General features: G+C 41.3%; 1 protein-coding gene across 1 annotated transcript in view; it reads left to right on the top strand.

Annotated features, from left to right (window-relative positions):
• The window catches only part of LOC130076594 (low-density lipoprotein receptor-related protein 2-like), a 30,525-nt gene that overhangs the window by 14,206 nt on the left and 3,853 nt on the right, over positions 1–12,466 (top strand). Inside the window, exons 21-32 of the mRNA XM_056241733.1 lie at positions 1,071–1,277; positions 1,354–1,617; positions 1,702–1,917; positions 3,559–3,765; positions 3,842–4,105; positions 4,190–4,413; positions 6,432–6,630; positions 6,712–6,975; positions 7,060–7,275; positions 9,860–10,066; positions 10,143–10,406; positions 10,491–10,706. Coding sequence (XP_056097708.1) covers positions 1,071–1,277; positions 1,354–1,617; positions 1,702–1,917; positions 3,559–3,765; positions 3,842–4,105; positions 4,190–4,413; positions 6,432–6,630; positions 6,712–6,975; positions 7,060–7,275; positions 9,860–10,066; positions 10,143–10,406; positions 10,491–10,706 — 2,748 coding nt within the window. The remainder of the gene's footprint in view (positions 1–1,070; positions 1,278–1,353; positions 1,618–1,701; positions 1,918–3,558; positions 3,766–3,841; positions 4,106–4,189; positions 4,414–6,431; positions 6,631–6,711; positions 6,976–7,059; positions 7,276–9,859; positions 10,067–10,142; positions 10,407–10,490; positions 10,707–12,466) is intronic.

The following is a 12,466-nucleotide window of genomic DNA, read 5'->3' as shown; positions in this document are numbered from 1 at the left end:
AGGCAGGCGTCCCACAACTTTTGGCAATAGTGTATGTTTGAACCAGAAACTGATTCAGAAGTGGAAGAGTGAATTATACAGGGTCATCTACAAATCGATGTATCAGAATGGTAATGCATTTTAGCCTAAATCAGCATCCTTCGAAACGCTTTAAAAAACTCAGAACGTCAGTGGAGAGAGGCATATAGTTCATCATAACATTCCAATGTACATGCATAAATACAATTTATCCACTTTATTACTAAATCTACCCGATTTTTCATATCAACAGAAAAATGTATACCTGTATAACCTGGCTTCTCTTGAGACTCTCCTGCTTCGCAGCAGTTAATAAGCTAAAGCCTGTCGGCATGTTGACAGGATTGGTTACGACAGCATTTGTGACGTAGAGAACCGCAATTTCAAAACGCGTTTTTGAGACCCTTTGGTTCACTGCAGTTTTAAGGAGAAAATACTCCACAATGGTGGTGACTTATAAATTTGTACATGTTTGTCTATGCATTGTTTTTAATGTGCTTTTAAACAAACCATTTAATAAATTGATTTTCACCAAAGGGTGAACCATTATCTCCAACAGCATCACCAAACGAGTTGCCAAGGTTTTTTTCAAAGAGGATTCCCAAACATTCCACTTTTTATTGGTTCGACAAACCGTTCCAACCCAAACTCTCACCATTGGTTGAGTCAATTTTGCAGTGTCGGCTCAGTCATACAAACGGGTGTTTTTGGTTCGCACCACAGTGCGTTTCTAGCAAAATCAACCTGCCAATGCCTTACAAATCTGGAGTAGGTGAAAGTATTCTATGAAACAGTAAACCAACAATTACATGCATTCCTTTAAAGGTGCAATATCCTGTTAATTTTTTCCCATGATCTCCACTAATAATGTTGAAAATAATCACAATTCCTGACTCCTTCTGGCTTTTTGTGCTACTATATACTTAAGACCTCTACTGCATGTAAATTTCCTCTTATTATTGGTTAACCTCTTAGAACAATAAGCACATGTTACACTTCACATGCTGTGTTCAACCGTTATTGATGAATCCCTGATCTCCATGTGTTCACAGCTAAGACTAACAGAGAGGAAGTAAATTCTGTGACTCTGAACAAAGACCGTTCAGGTTTTGCGCCTCCGCCTCCGACCTGCAGAAGTCCATCCGTGATGTGTCCAGGAACATCACTGTGCATTTCCCAGACTCTGTTCTGTGACGGGAAGATAGATTGTCCGGATGGTTCTGATGAAGTGTCGTGTGTACACGTTTGTTCAAAACCTGGTAAATCTCTGCTTGATCTTCCATGTAAATCTTTTTCTTAATGACCAAATCACTGACGTCTGTAATATTGTGCCAGATGACTTCCTGTGTAAGGACAGAAGGAAGTGTATTGATGGGAATCTGGTGTGTGATGGTCGCGCTCACTGCCTTGATGGTTCTGATGAGGTGGCTTGTTACATGGCTGCTAAATCCTCATCCTCGGGGCCATTAAAGTGTCGTACGGGCTCTAAACCCTGTAAGGATGGACGTGAGTGTGTCCTGTACAGTCATGTGTGTGATGGAGAGAGGGACTGTAAGGATGGATCTGATGAACGGGGCTGTGAATATAAGTGTAAAGCAGGTAAAACGCATGAAGCTGATTCGTAACTGCTTTATGTAGGCAAGACATGTGTAAGTGGCATTTAAACCAAACGTTTCCTCCTAGATCAGTTCCAGTGCGCTCATGGGAGGATGTGTATCGACAGAAAGCAGGTGTGTGACGGCACACCTCAGTGTCAGGACCGCTCTGATGAAATGGACTGTTTCACTCGCTCACACGACTGCAAACACCAGTGTGACAATAAAACTCGCTGCATCCCAGAAAACTTCCTCTGTGATGGAGAGAAAGACTGCATAGACGCCACTGATGAAGACAGCTGCTGTGAGTTTGTTTTCAAAAGATGGAGACTGCCATTTGTTCAATGCATTATTATATTTCTCCCCACCCAGTATTTAAAGTCCCCCTGTAGTCAATGTTATCCCTTAACTCTTTAATCACCAAAATGACATATTTGAAGAATAAAAAAAATTTGTGAATTTCTTAAAGCTTGAATGTAATTATACACCCTTGCTTCATTTAATATACGTGGAAACCATGAATCTGCAAATTAGTCCCCACCTCCACCCTGCATTACACCAGCTCAGACTACCTGTTTCACTCAATCAACATTACTATTGCCATTGTGCAGCGTTTACTAGTGGAAATACTAGTTTAATTCAGCCATATACACTATATTGCCAAAAGTATTGGGACACCCCTTCAAATCATTGAATTCAGGTGTTTCAATCCCTTCCATGGCCACAGTTGTATAAAGTCAGTCAGCTAGGCATGCAGACGCTTCTACAAACGTTTGTGAAAGAATGGGTCGCTCTCAGGAGCTCAGTGAATTCAAGCGTGGTACTGTGATAGATGCCACCTGTGCAATAAGTCCATTCTGGAAATTTCCTCACTACTAAATATTCCACGGTCAACTGTTAGTGGTATTATAACAAAGTGGAAGCAATTGGGAACAACAGCAACTCAGCCATGAAGTGGTAGGCCACGTAATATCACAGAGTGGGGTCAGCGCATGCCGAGGTGCGCAGACGTCGCCAACTTTCTGCAGAGTCAATACCTACAGATCTCCAAACTTCTGTGGCCTTCAGATTAGCTCAAGAACGGTGCGTAGAGAGCTTCATGGAATGGGTTTCTGTGGCCGAGCAGCTGCAGCCAAGCCTTATATCAAGTGGGATGCAGTGGTGTAAAGCGCACCGTCACTGGACTCTAGAGCAGTGGAGACGTGTTCTCTGGAGTGACAATCACACTTCTCTGTCTGGCAATCCGATGGACGAGTCTGGGTTTGGCGGTTGCCAGGAGAACTGTTCTTGCCCGACTGCATTGTGCCAAGTGTAAAGTTTGGTGGAGGGGGGATTATGGTGTGGGGTTGTTTTTCAGGGGTTGGGCTTGGCCCCTTAGTTCCAGTGAAGGGAACTCTTAGTGCTTCAGCATACCTAGACATTTTGGACCATTTCATGCTCCCAACTTTGTGGGAACATTTTGGAGATTGCCCCGTCCTGTTCTAACATGACTGCGCACCCGTGCACCAAAGCAAGGTCCATAAAGACATGGATAAGCAAGTTTGGTGTGGAGGAACCATACCATAATTTTGCTATGTTGGCCCACTCATACAAACGGGTGTTTTTGGTTCGAACCACAGTGTGTTTCTAGCTAAATCAACCTGCCAATGTCTTGGTTTACTGTTCCATATAATACTTTCACCTACTCCAGATTTGTAACAATTACATGCATGCCTTTAAAGGTGCAATATCCTGTTAATTTTTTCCCATGATCTCCACTAATGTTGAAAATAATCTCAATTCCTGACCCTTTCTGGCTTTTTGCTTCTATATACTTTTAAGACCTCTACTGTATGTAAATTTCCTCTTATTATTGGTTAACCTCTTAGAACAATAAGCACATGTTACACTTGACATGCTGTGTTCAACCATTATTGATGAATGCCTGATCTCCATGTGTTCACAGCTAAGACTAACAGAGAGGAAGTAAATTCTGTGACTCTGAACAAAGACCGTTCAGGTTTTGCGCCTCCGCCTCCGACCTGCAGAAGTCCATCCGTGATGTGTCCAGGAACATCACTGTGCATTTCCCAGACTCTGTTCTGTGACGGGAAGATAGATTGTCCGGATGGTTCTGATGAAGTGTCGTGTGTACACGTTTGTTCAAAACCTGGTAAATCTCTGCTTGATCTTCCATGTAAATCTTTTTCTTAATGACCAAAGCACTGACGTCTGTAATATTGTGCCAGATGACTTCCTGTGTAAGGACAGAAGGAAGTGTATTGATGGGAATCTGGTGTGTGATGGTCGCGCTCACTGCCTTGATGGTTCTGATGAGGTGGCTTGTTACATGGGTGCTAAATCCTCATCCTCGGGGCCATTAAAGTGTCGTACGGGCTCTAAACCCTGTAAGGATGGACGTGAGTGTGTCCTGTACAGTCATGTGTGTGATGGAGAGAGGGACTGTACAGATGGATCTGATGAACGGGGCTGTGAATATAAGTGTAAAGCAGGTAAAACGCATGAAGCTGATTCGTAACTGCTTTATGTAGCCAAGACATGTGTAAGTGGCATTTAAACCAAACGTTTCCTCCTAGATCAGTTCCAGTGCGCTCATGGGAGGATGTGTATCGACAGAAAGCAGGTGTGTGACGGCACACCTCAGTGTCAGGACCGCTCTGATGAAATGGACTGTTTCACTCGCTCACACGACTGCAAACACCAGTGTGACAATAAAACTCGCTGCATCCCAGAAAACTTCCTCTGTGATGGAGAGAAAGACTGTGTAGACGCCACTGATGAAGACAACTGCTGTGAGTTTGTTTTTTCAAAAGTTGGAGACTGCCATTTGTTAAATACTGGGTGGGCATAAATATGATAAAGTCCCCCTGTAGTCTATTTTATCCCTTAGAACTCTTTAATCACCAAAATAATGATTTTTTTTTTTTTTTTTTTTGTGAAGAATTTCTTCCTTAAAATAGCTTGAATGTAATTCTACACCCTATCTTTTAATATACGTGGAAACCATGAATCTGCAAATTAGTCCCCACCTCCACCCTGCATTACACCAGCTCAGACTACTGGTTTCACTCAATCAACTTTACTATAGTAAATGCTGCACAATGGCCAGTGGAAATACTGGTTTAATTCAGCCATTATGCTTAAACCAGAAACTGATTCAGAAGAAGTGGAAGAGTGAATTATACAGGGTCATCTACAAATCGATGTATCCGAATGGTAATGCGTTTTGGCCTAAATCAGCATCCTTAGAAACGCTTTAAACAACTCACAATGTTATGATGAACTATGCCTTTCTCCACTGATGTTCTAATACACATTATATAAATGATTCACCCGCTATATTGCTAAGTCTACCTGAATTTTCATATCACCAGAAAAATATACCGGGATAACCTGGCTTCTCTTGAGACTCCCCTGCTTCGCAGCAGTTAATATGCTAAAGCCTGTTGACGTGATTCGTTGCGACCGCATTTGTGACGTAGAGAACAGCAATTTCAAACCATGTTTGAGACTGACTTTGGTTCACTGCAGTTTTAAGGAGAAAATACTCAAACCAAGTCCAAATTCATAAGTCAGCACCATTGCTGTTTTAAAGCAATTAAAAATACATACTGCGTCTCAATTCAACGCCTTAATACTACGCCGTAAAATATGTACTCCTTTTTGCTACACTCAAAAGCATCTACTTTTTCTACACAAAAATAGACAATTGTATGACGTGATGGTATGTCCCAAAGCTTGTCTATAACGGTTGCTCTGTTGCCTCCTTTCACAGTAAACTGGCCTGTCAATCATCTTGTCACAGTTAAAATCCTCCACTTCATTTCCTACCGTATCGAAGAGAAATGCAGTAGCACATTGATCTGCAGTCGTGGGTCTTTCATGCAGAGAACTCTCCTCATATTAATGCATAAAGATGCATTTTATACAGATCCGTTTGGCCATTAACTTTTAAAGTCCACATTATTGCAGATGAAATCTAACACTAATCCAAGTTTTATTTTTTAGTCACTAAGACCTTATCTAAACATCTCACTGTCAGTTGCGCATATCTGCCATGTTTTATATATTATTTTTTTTTGTAGTTCCTCAAACGCAATGGATTGTGGCAATATTGGCCTTTATTATCCACACTTTGAAATCCACCGGAAATAGTAGACCATCTGGGGACTTTTAACATACTATGCTTTGGGACACTACTTTTTATCTCGCATGCTGTTTAGGATGGATAATATGGACATTGAGACGCGGGAATAGACATATAAACAACATTTAATAACTTGTTTTGGTGATGCAGATAATAGTTCACCTTTTAAGACCCCCTGTGGTGAAAATCGAGTTGCAAAGGTTTCCCAAGGTTTTTTTTTTTAAAGAGGATTCCCAAACATTCCACTTTTTTGGGGGTTAGACAACCAATGGTGAGTTTGGGTTGGAACTGTTTGAGGCAACTTTGGTGCAAAAAAAAAAAAAAACGGCATAGCACTGTTTCTAGCAAAATCAACCTGCCAATGTCTTGGTTTACTGTTCCATACAAATCTGGAGTAGGTGAAAGTATTCTAACATCAATTACATGCATGCCTTTTAAAGGTGCAATATCCTATTAATTTTTGTTTTACCATATCTCCACTAATAATATTGAAAATAATCACAATTCCTGACTCCTTCTGGATTTGTTTGCTACTATATTCTAAGACCTCTACTGTATGTAAATTACCTCTTATTATTGGTTAACCTCTTGGCATGTGAAATGTAACATGTGCTTATTCTGTGTTTAACCATTATTGATAAATGCCTGATCTCCATGTGTTCACAGCTGAGACTAAAAGGGATGTAAATTCGGTGACTCTGAACAAAGACCGTTCAGGTTTTGCGCCTCCGCCTCCGACCTGCAGAAGTCCATCCGTGATGTGTCCAGGAACATCACTGTGCATTTCCCAGACTCTGTTCTGTGACGGGAAGATAGATTGTCCGGATGGTTCTGATGAAGTTTCATGCGTACACGTTTGTTCAAAACCTGGTAAATCTCTGCTTGATCTTCAATGTAAATATTTGCTTTTATGTTTGTTGAAAAGCACTGACGTCTGTAATATTGTGCCAGATGACTTCCTGTGTAAGGACAGAAGGAAGTGTATTGATGGGAATCTGGTGTGTGATGGTCGCGCTCACTGCCTTGATGGTTCTGATGAGGTGGCTTGTTACATGGCTGCTAAATCCTCATCCTCGGGGCCATTAAAGTGTCGTACGGGCTCTAAACCCTGTAAGGATGGACGTGAGTGTGTCCTGTACAGTCATGTGTGTGATGGAGAGAGGGACTGTAAGGATGGATCTGATGAACGGGGCTGTGAATATAAGTGTAAAGCAGGTAAAACGCATGAAGCTGATTCGTAACTGCTTTATGTAGCCAAGACATGTGTAAGTGGCATTTAAACCAAACGTTTCCTCCTAGATCAGTTCCAGTGCGCTCATGGGAGGATGTGTATCGACAGAAAGCAGGTGTGTGATGGCACACCTCAGTGTCAGGACCGCTCTGATGAAATGGACTGTTTCACTCGCTCACACGACTGCAAACACCAGTGTGACAATAAAACTCGCTGCATCCCAGAAAACTTCCTCTGTGATGGAGAGAAAGACTGTGTAGACGCCACTGATGAAGACAGCTGCTGTGAGTTTGTTTTCAAAAGTTGGAGATTTGTTCAATGCATTATCATATTTATCCCCACCTAGTATTTAAAGTCCCCCTGTAGTCAATTTTATCCCTTAGAACTCCTCTTTAATCACCAAAATTACATTTTAACTTATTTTTCACAGAAAAGAAAAAAAAATTTCTTCCTTAAAATATCTTGAATGTAATTCTACACCCTATCTTTTAATATACGTGGAAACCATGAATCTGCAAATTAGTCCCCACCTCCACCCTGCGTTACACCAGCTCAGACTACCGGTTTCACTCAATCAACCTTACTATAGTAAACGCTGCACAAGGGCCAGTGGAAATACTGGTTTAATTCAGCCATATACACTATTGCCAAACGTATTGAATTCCCCTCCAAATCATTGAATTCAGGTGTTTCAATCACTTCCATGGCCACAGTTGTATAAAGTCAGTCAGCTAGGCATGCAGACGCTTCTACAAACGTTTGTGAAAGAATGGGTCGCTCTCAGGAGCTCAGTGAATTCAAGCGTGGTACTGTGATAGATACCACCTGTGCAATAAGTCCATTCTGGAAATTTCCTCACTACTAAATATTCCACGGTCAACTGTTAGTGGTATTATAACAAAGTGGAAGCAATTGGGAACAACAGCAACTCAGCCATGAAGTGGTAGGCCACGTAATATCACAGAGTGGGGTCAGCGCATGCCGAGGTGCGCAGACGTCGCCAACTTTCTGCAGAGTCAATACCTACAGATCTCCAAACTTCTGTGGCCTTCAGATTAGCTCAAGAACGGTGCGTAGAGAGCTTCATGGAATGGGTTTCTGTGGCCGAGCAGCTGCAGCCAAGCCTTATATCAAGTGGGATGCAGTGGTGTAAAGCGCACCGTCACTGGACTCTAGAGCAGTGGAGACGTGTTCTCTGTAGTGACAATAACACTTATCTGTCTGGCAATCCGATGGACGAGTCTGGGTTTGGCGGTTGCCAGGAGAACTGTACTTGCCCGACTGCATTGTGCCAAGTGTAAAGTTTGGTGGAGGGGGGATTATGGTGTGGGGTTGTTTTTCAGGGGTTGGGCTTGGCCCCTTAGTTCCAGTGAAGGGAACTCTTAGTGCTTCAGCATACCTAGACATTTTGGACCATTTCATGCTCCCAACTTTGTTGGAACATTTTGGAGATTGCCCCGTCCTGTTCTAACATGACTGCGCACCCGTGCTCCAAAGCAAGGTCCATAAAGACATGGATGAGCAAGTCTGGTGTGGAGGAACTTGACTGCCCCGCACAGAGTCCTGACCTCAACCCGTTAGAACACCTTTGGGATGAATTTAGAGCGGAGACTGCGAGCCAGGCCTTCTCGTCCAGCACCAGTGCCTGACCTCACAAATGCGCTTCTAGAATGGTCAAATTCCCATAAACACTCCTAAACCTTGTGGAAAGCCTTCCCAGAAGAGTTGAAGCTGTTATAGCTGCAAAGGGTGGGCCAACTCCCCATTCTTATTCCATAGGGTTTAGTACGATGTCATTAAAGTTCATGTGCATGTAAAGACGGGCGTCCCAAAACTTGATGATAGTGTATGTTTGAACCAGAAACTGATTCAGAAGAGTGAATTATAAAGGGTTGTCTACAAATTGATGTATCAGAATGTCAGTGGAGAAATGCATCCTTAGGCATAATAGTTAATCATAACATTCCTATTTAAGCTAAAATGCATTACCATTCCTGAGTTTAAAGCGTTTTTATGTACATATGAAAAATCGGGTACATTTAGCGCTATGGCGGGTAAATTTATTTATATAAACAGAAAATATACCTGTATAACCTGGCTTCTCTTGAGACTCCCCTGCTGTGAATGATAAGCTAAAGCCCATCGGCATGTTGACAGGATTGGTTACGACAGCATTTGTGACGTAGAGAACCGCAATTTCAAACGGTGTTTGAGACCCTTTGGTTCACTGCAGTTTTAAGGAGAAAATACTCCAACCATGTACACATTTATAAGTTATCACAATTGGTTTAAAAGCACATTAAAAACAATATATAGACATATAAACATTTAATAGCTTGATTTTCACTAAAGGGTGAACCATTATCTCTAACAGCATCACCAAAACGAGTTGCCAAGTTTATTTTTTTCAAAGAGGATTCCCAAACATTCCACTTTTTTTCATTGGTTCGACAACCAATGGTGAGAGTTTGGGTTGGAACTGTTTTGAGTCAATTTTGCTATGCCGGCCCACTCATACAAACGGGTGTTTTTGGTTCGCACCACAGTGTGTTTCTAGCAAAATCAACCTGCCAGTGCCTTAATACTTTCACCTACTCTAGATTAGTATGGAACCGTAAACCAACAACTACATGCATGCCATTAAAGGTGCAATATCCTGTTAATTTTTTCCCATGATCTCCACTAATGTTGAATATAATCTCAATTCCTGACCCTTTCTGGCTTTTTGCTTCTATATACTTAAGACCTCTACTGTATGTAAATTACCTCTTATTATTGGTTAACCTCTTAGAACAATAAGCACATGTTACACTTGACATGCTGTGTTCAAACGTTATTGATGAATGCCTGATCTCCATGTGTTCACAGCTAAGACTAACAGAGAGGAAGTAAATTCTGTGACTCTGAACAAAGACCGTTCAGGTTTTGCGCCTCCGCCTCCGACCTGCAGAAGTCCATCCGTGATGTGTCCAGGAACATCACTGTGCATTTCCCAGACTCTGTTCTGTGACGGGAAGATAGATTGTCCGGATGGTTCTGATGAAGTGTCGTGTGTACACGTTTGTTCAAAACCTGGTAAATCTCTGCTTGATCTTCAATGTAAATCTTTTTCTTAATGACCAAAGCACTGACGTGTGTAATATTGTGCCAGATGACTTCCTGTGTAAGGACAGAAGGAAGTGTATTGATGGGAATCTGGTGTGTGATGGTCGCGCTCACTGCCTTGATGGTTCTGATGAGGTGGCTTGTTACATGGCTGCTAAATCCTCATCCTCGGGGCCATTAAAGTGTCGTACGGGCTCTAAACCCTGTAAGGATGGTCGTGAGTGTGTCCTGTACAGTCATGTGTGTGATGGAGAGAGAGACTGTAAGGATGGATCTGATGAACGGGGCTGTGAATATAAGTGTAAAGCAGGTAAAACGCATGAAGCTGATTCGTAACTGCTTTATGTAGGCAAGACATGTGTAAGTGGCATTTAAACCAAACGTTTCCTCCTAGATCAGTTCCAGTGCGCTCATGGGAGGATGTGTATCGACAGAAAGCAGGTGTGTGACGGCACACCTCAGTGTCAGGACCGCTCTGATGAAATGGACTGTTTCACTCGCTCACACGACTGCAAACACCAGTGTGACAATAAAACTCGCTGCATCCCAGAAAACTTCCTCTGTGATGGAGAGAAAGACTGTGTAGACGCCACTGATGAAGACAACTGCTGTGAGTTTGTTTTCAAAAGATGGAGATTTGTTCAATGCATTATCATATTTATGCCCACCCAGTATTTAAAGTCCCCCTGTAGTCAATGTTATCCCTTAACTCTTTAATCACCAAAATTACATTTTAACTTATTTTTCACAGAAAAGAAAACAAAAGAATTTCTTCCTTAAAATATCTTGAATGTAATTCTACACCCTATCTTTTAATATACGTGGAAACCATGAATCTGCAAATTAGTCCCCACCTCCACCCTGCATTACACCAGCTCAGACTACCTGTTTCACTCAATCAACCTTACTATAGTAAACGCTGCACAATGGCCAGTGGAAATACTGGTTTAATTCAGCCATATATGTTTAAACCACTCTTCCACTTCTTCTGAATCAGTTTCTGAATTACCATTTTGATATTGATTTGTAGATGACCCTGTATAATGCGTTTTCGCCTAAATCAGCATCCTTAGAAACGCTTTAAACAACTCAGAACGTCAGTGGAGAGAGGCATATGTATTTAACAATGTTATAAATGAACTATATGAAAAATCGGGTACATTTAGCAATATACCGGGCAAGTGTATTTATATCAAATATACCTGTATAACCTGGCTTCTCTTGAGACTCCCCTGCTTCACAACAGTTAATGATATGCTAAAGCTCGTCGGCATGTTGCTGTGATTGGTTTCGACAGCATTTGTGATGTAGAGAACAACAGCAATTTAAAACCACGTTTTTGAGACTGACTTTAGTATTTTCTCCTTAAAACTGCAGTGAACCAATTGTATGCCTCTTTTCACAAGTCAACAGCGTTACTGTCACCTTTAAGACAAACCAAGTGTAAAATCATAAGTAATATAAATCTATGGTGTCCCTGGAATGCGTCTGTGAAATTCCTGCTCATAATACCCCCCAGATAATTTATTAAAGCTTGTCAAATTTGCCCTTTTTGGGTGTGAGCAAAAATGCACCTTTTTGTGTCCCTTTAAATGCAAATGAGCTGCTGCTCCCCGTTCAGAAAACGGCCGACCCTTTCAGTGGTGGAATGTAACGAAGTACAAATACTTTAGTACATTTTTCACATATCTTTACTTTACTTAAGTAACAAAGTAGAATCAATAGTGCATACTTATTACTTTTACTTTGTTACATTTTGCAGCAATTATTATACTTTCTACTTCACTACATTTCTACAACGTTCTGTTACATTTTCGTTACATTTTCTGATCAGTTTTTCCCCTGCCAAAACGTCATCCTGACCGTCCGTTCGTCGCACGTTTGTCTCACCAGTGAAGTTTGGTTGCCATATCAACCCGGTCACACTAAATGCGTCTCTTCACAATAAACACACTGCGTGCTATAATTTATACGCGGAAATTTGTTTTTACGTGCATAGGATACGCATGGGTAGGTTTAGTAGTGGTGTGGGGTGCGTGTAGCCTATTATACGTTTGGTTAGGATTAGTATGACAAGCCAAGAGGTTCAGAATTACGCCATAAATCGCGTTTACAGCCAAACCCCGTCAAATTAAGCTTGATGTGCTGCCTAATTGCAAGCTTGTTCAGAAATGGTGACAAAATCTTAAACGGCTTTTCCATCATTATTGAACATCATTATAGGATTATTAGGTTGAATGAGTTAGAATTAACTGTTTTATTAATCATTAGAATATAGACATTAAGAGAATAAATTGTTCTGCAAGTACTTTTAATACTTAAAGTACATTTAAAATCAGGTACTTTTTACTTTAGTGAAAGTAGAAGTAC

The sequence above is a fragment of the Rhinichthys klamathensis genome, unplaced genomic scaffold (assembly GCF_029890125.1).
Source record: "Rhinichthys klamathensis goyatoka isolate OS25496 unplaced genomic scaffold, OSU_Roscu_1.1 h1tg000665l_1, whole genome shotgun sequence".
NCBI lineage: Eukaryota > Metazoa > Chordata > Actinopteri > Cypriniformes > Leuciscidae > Rhinichthys > Rhinichthys klamathensis.
The sequence above is the reverse complement of the archived record's forward strand: the minus strand, read 5'-3'. Positions and strand labels throughout refer to the sequence as shown.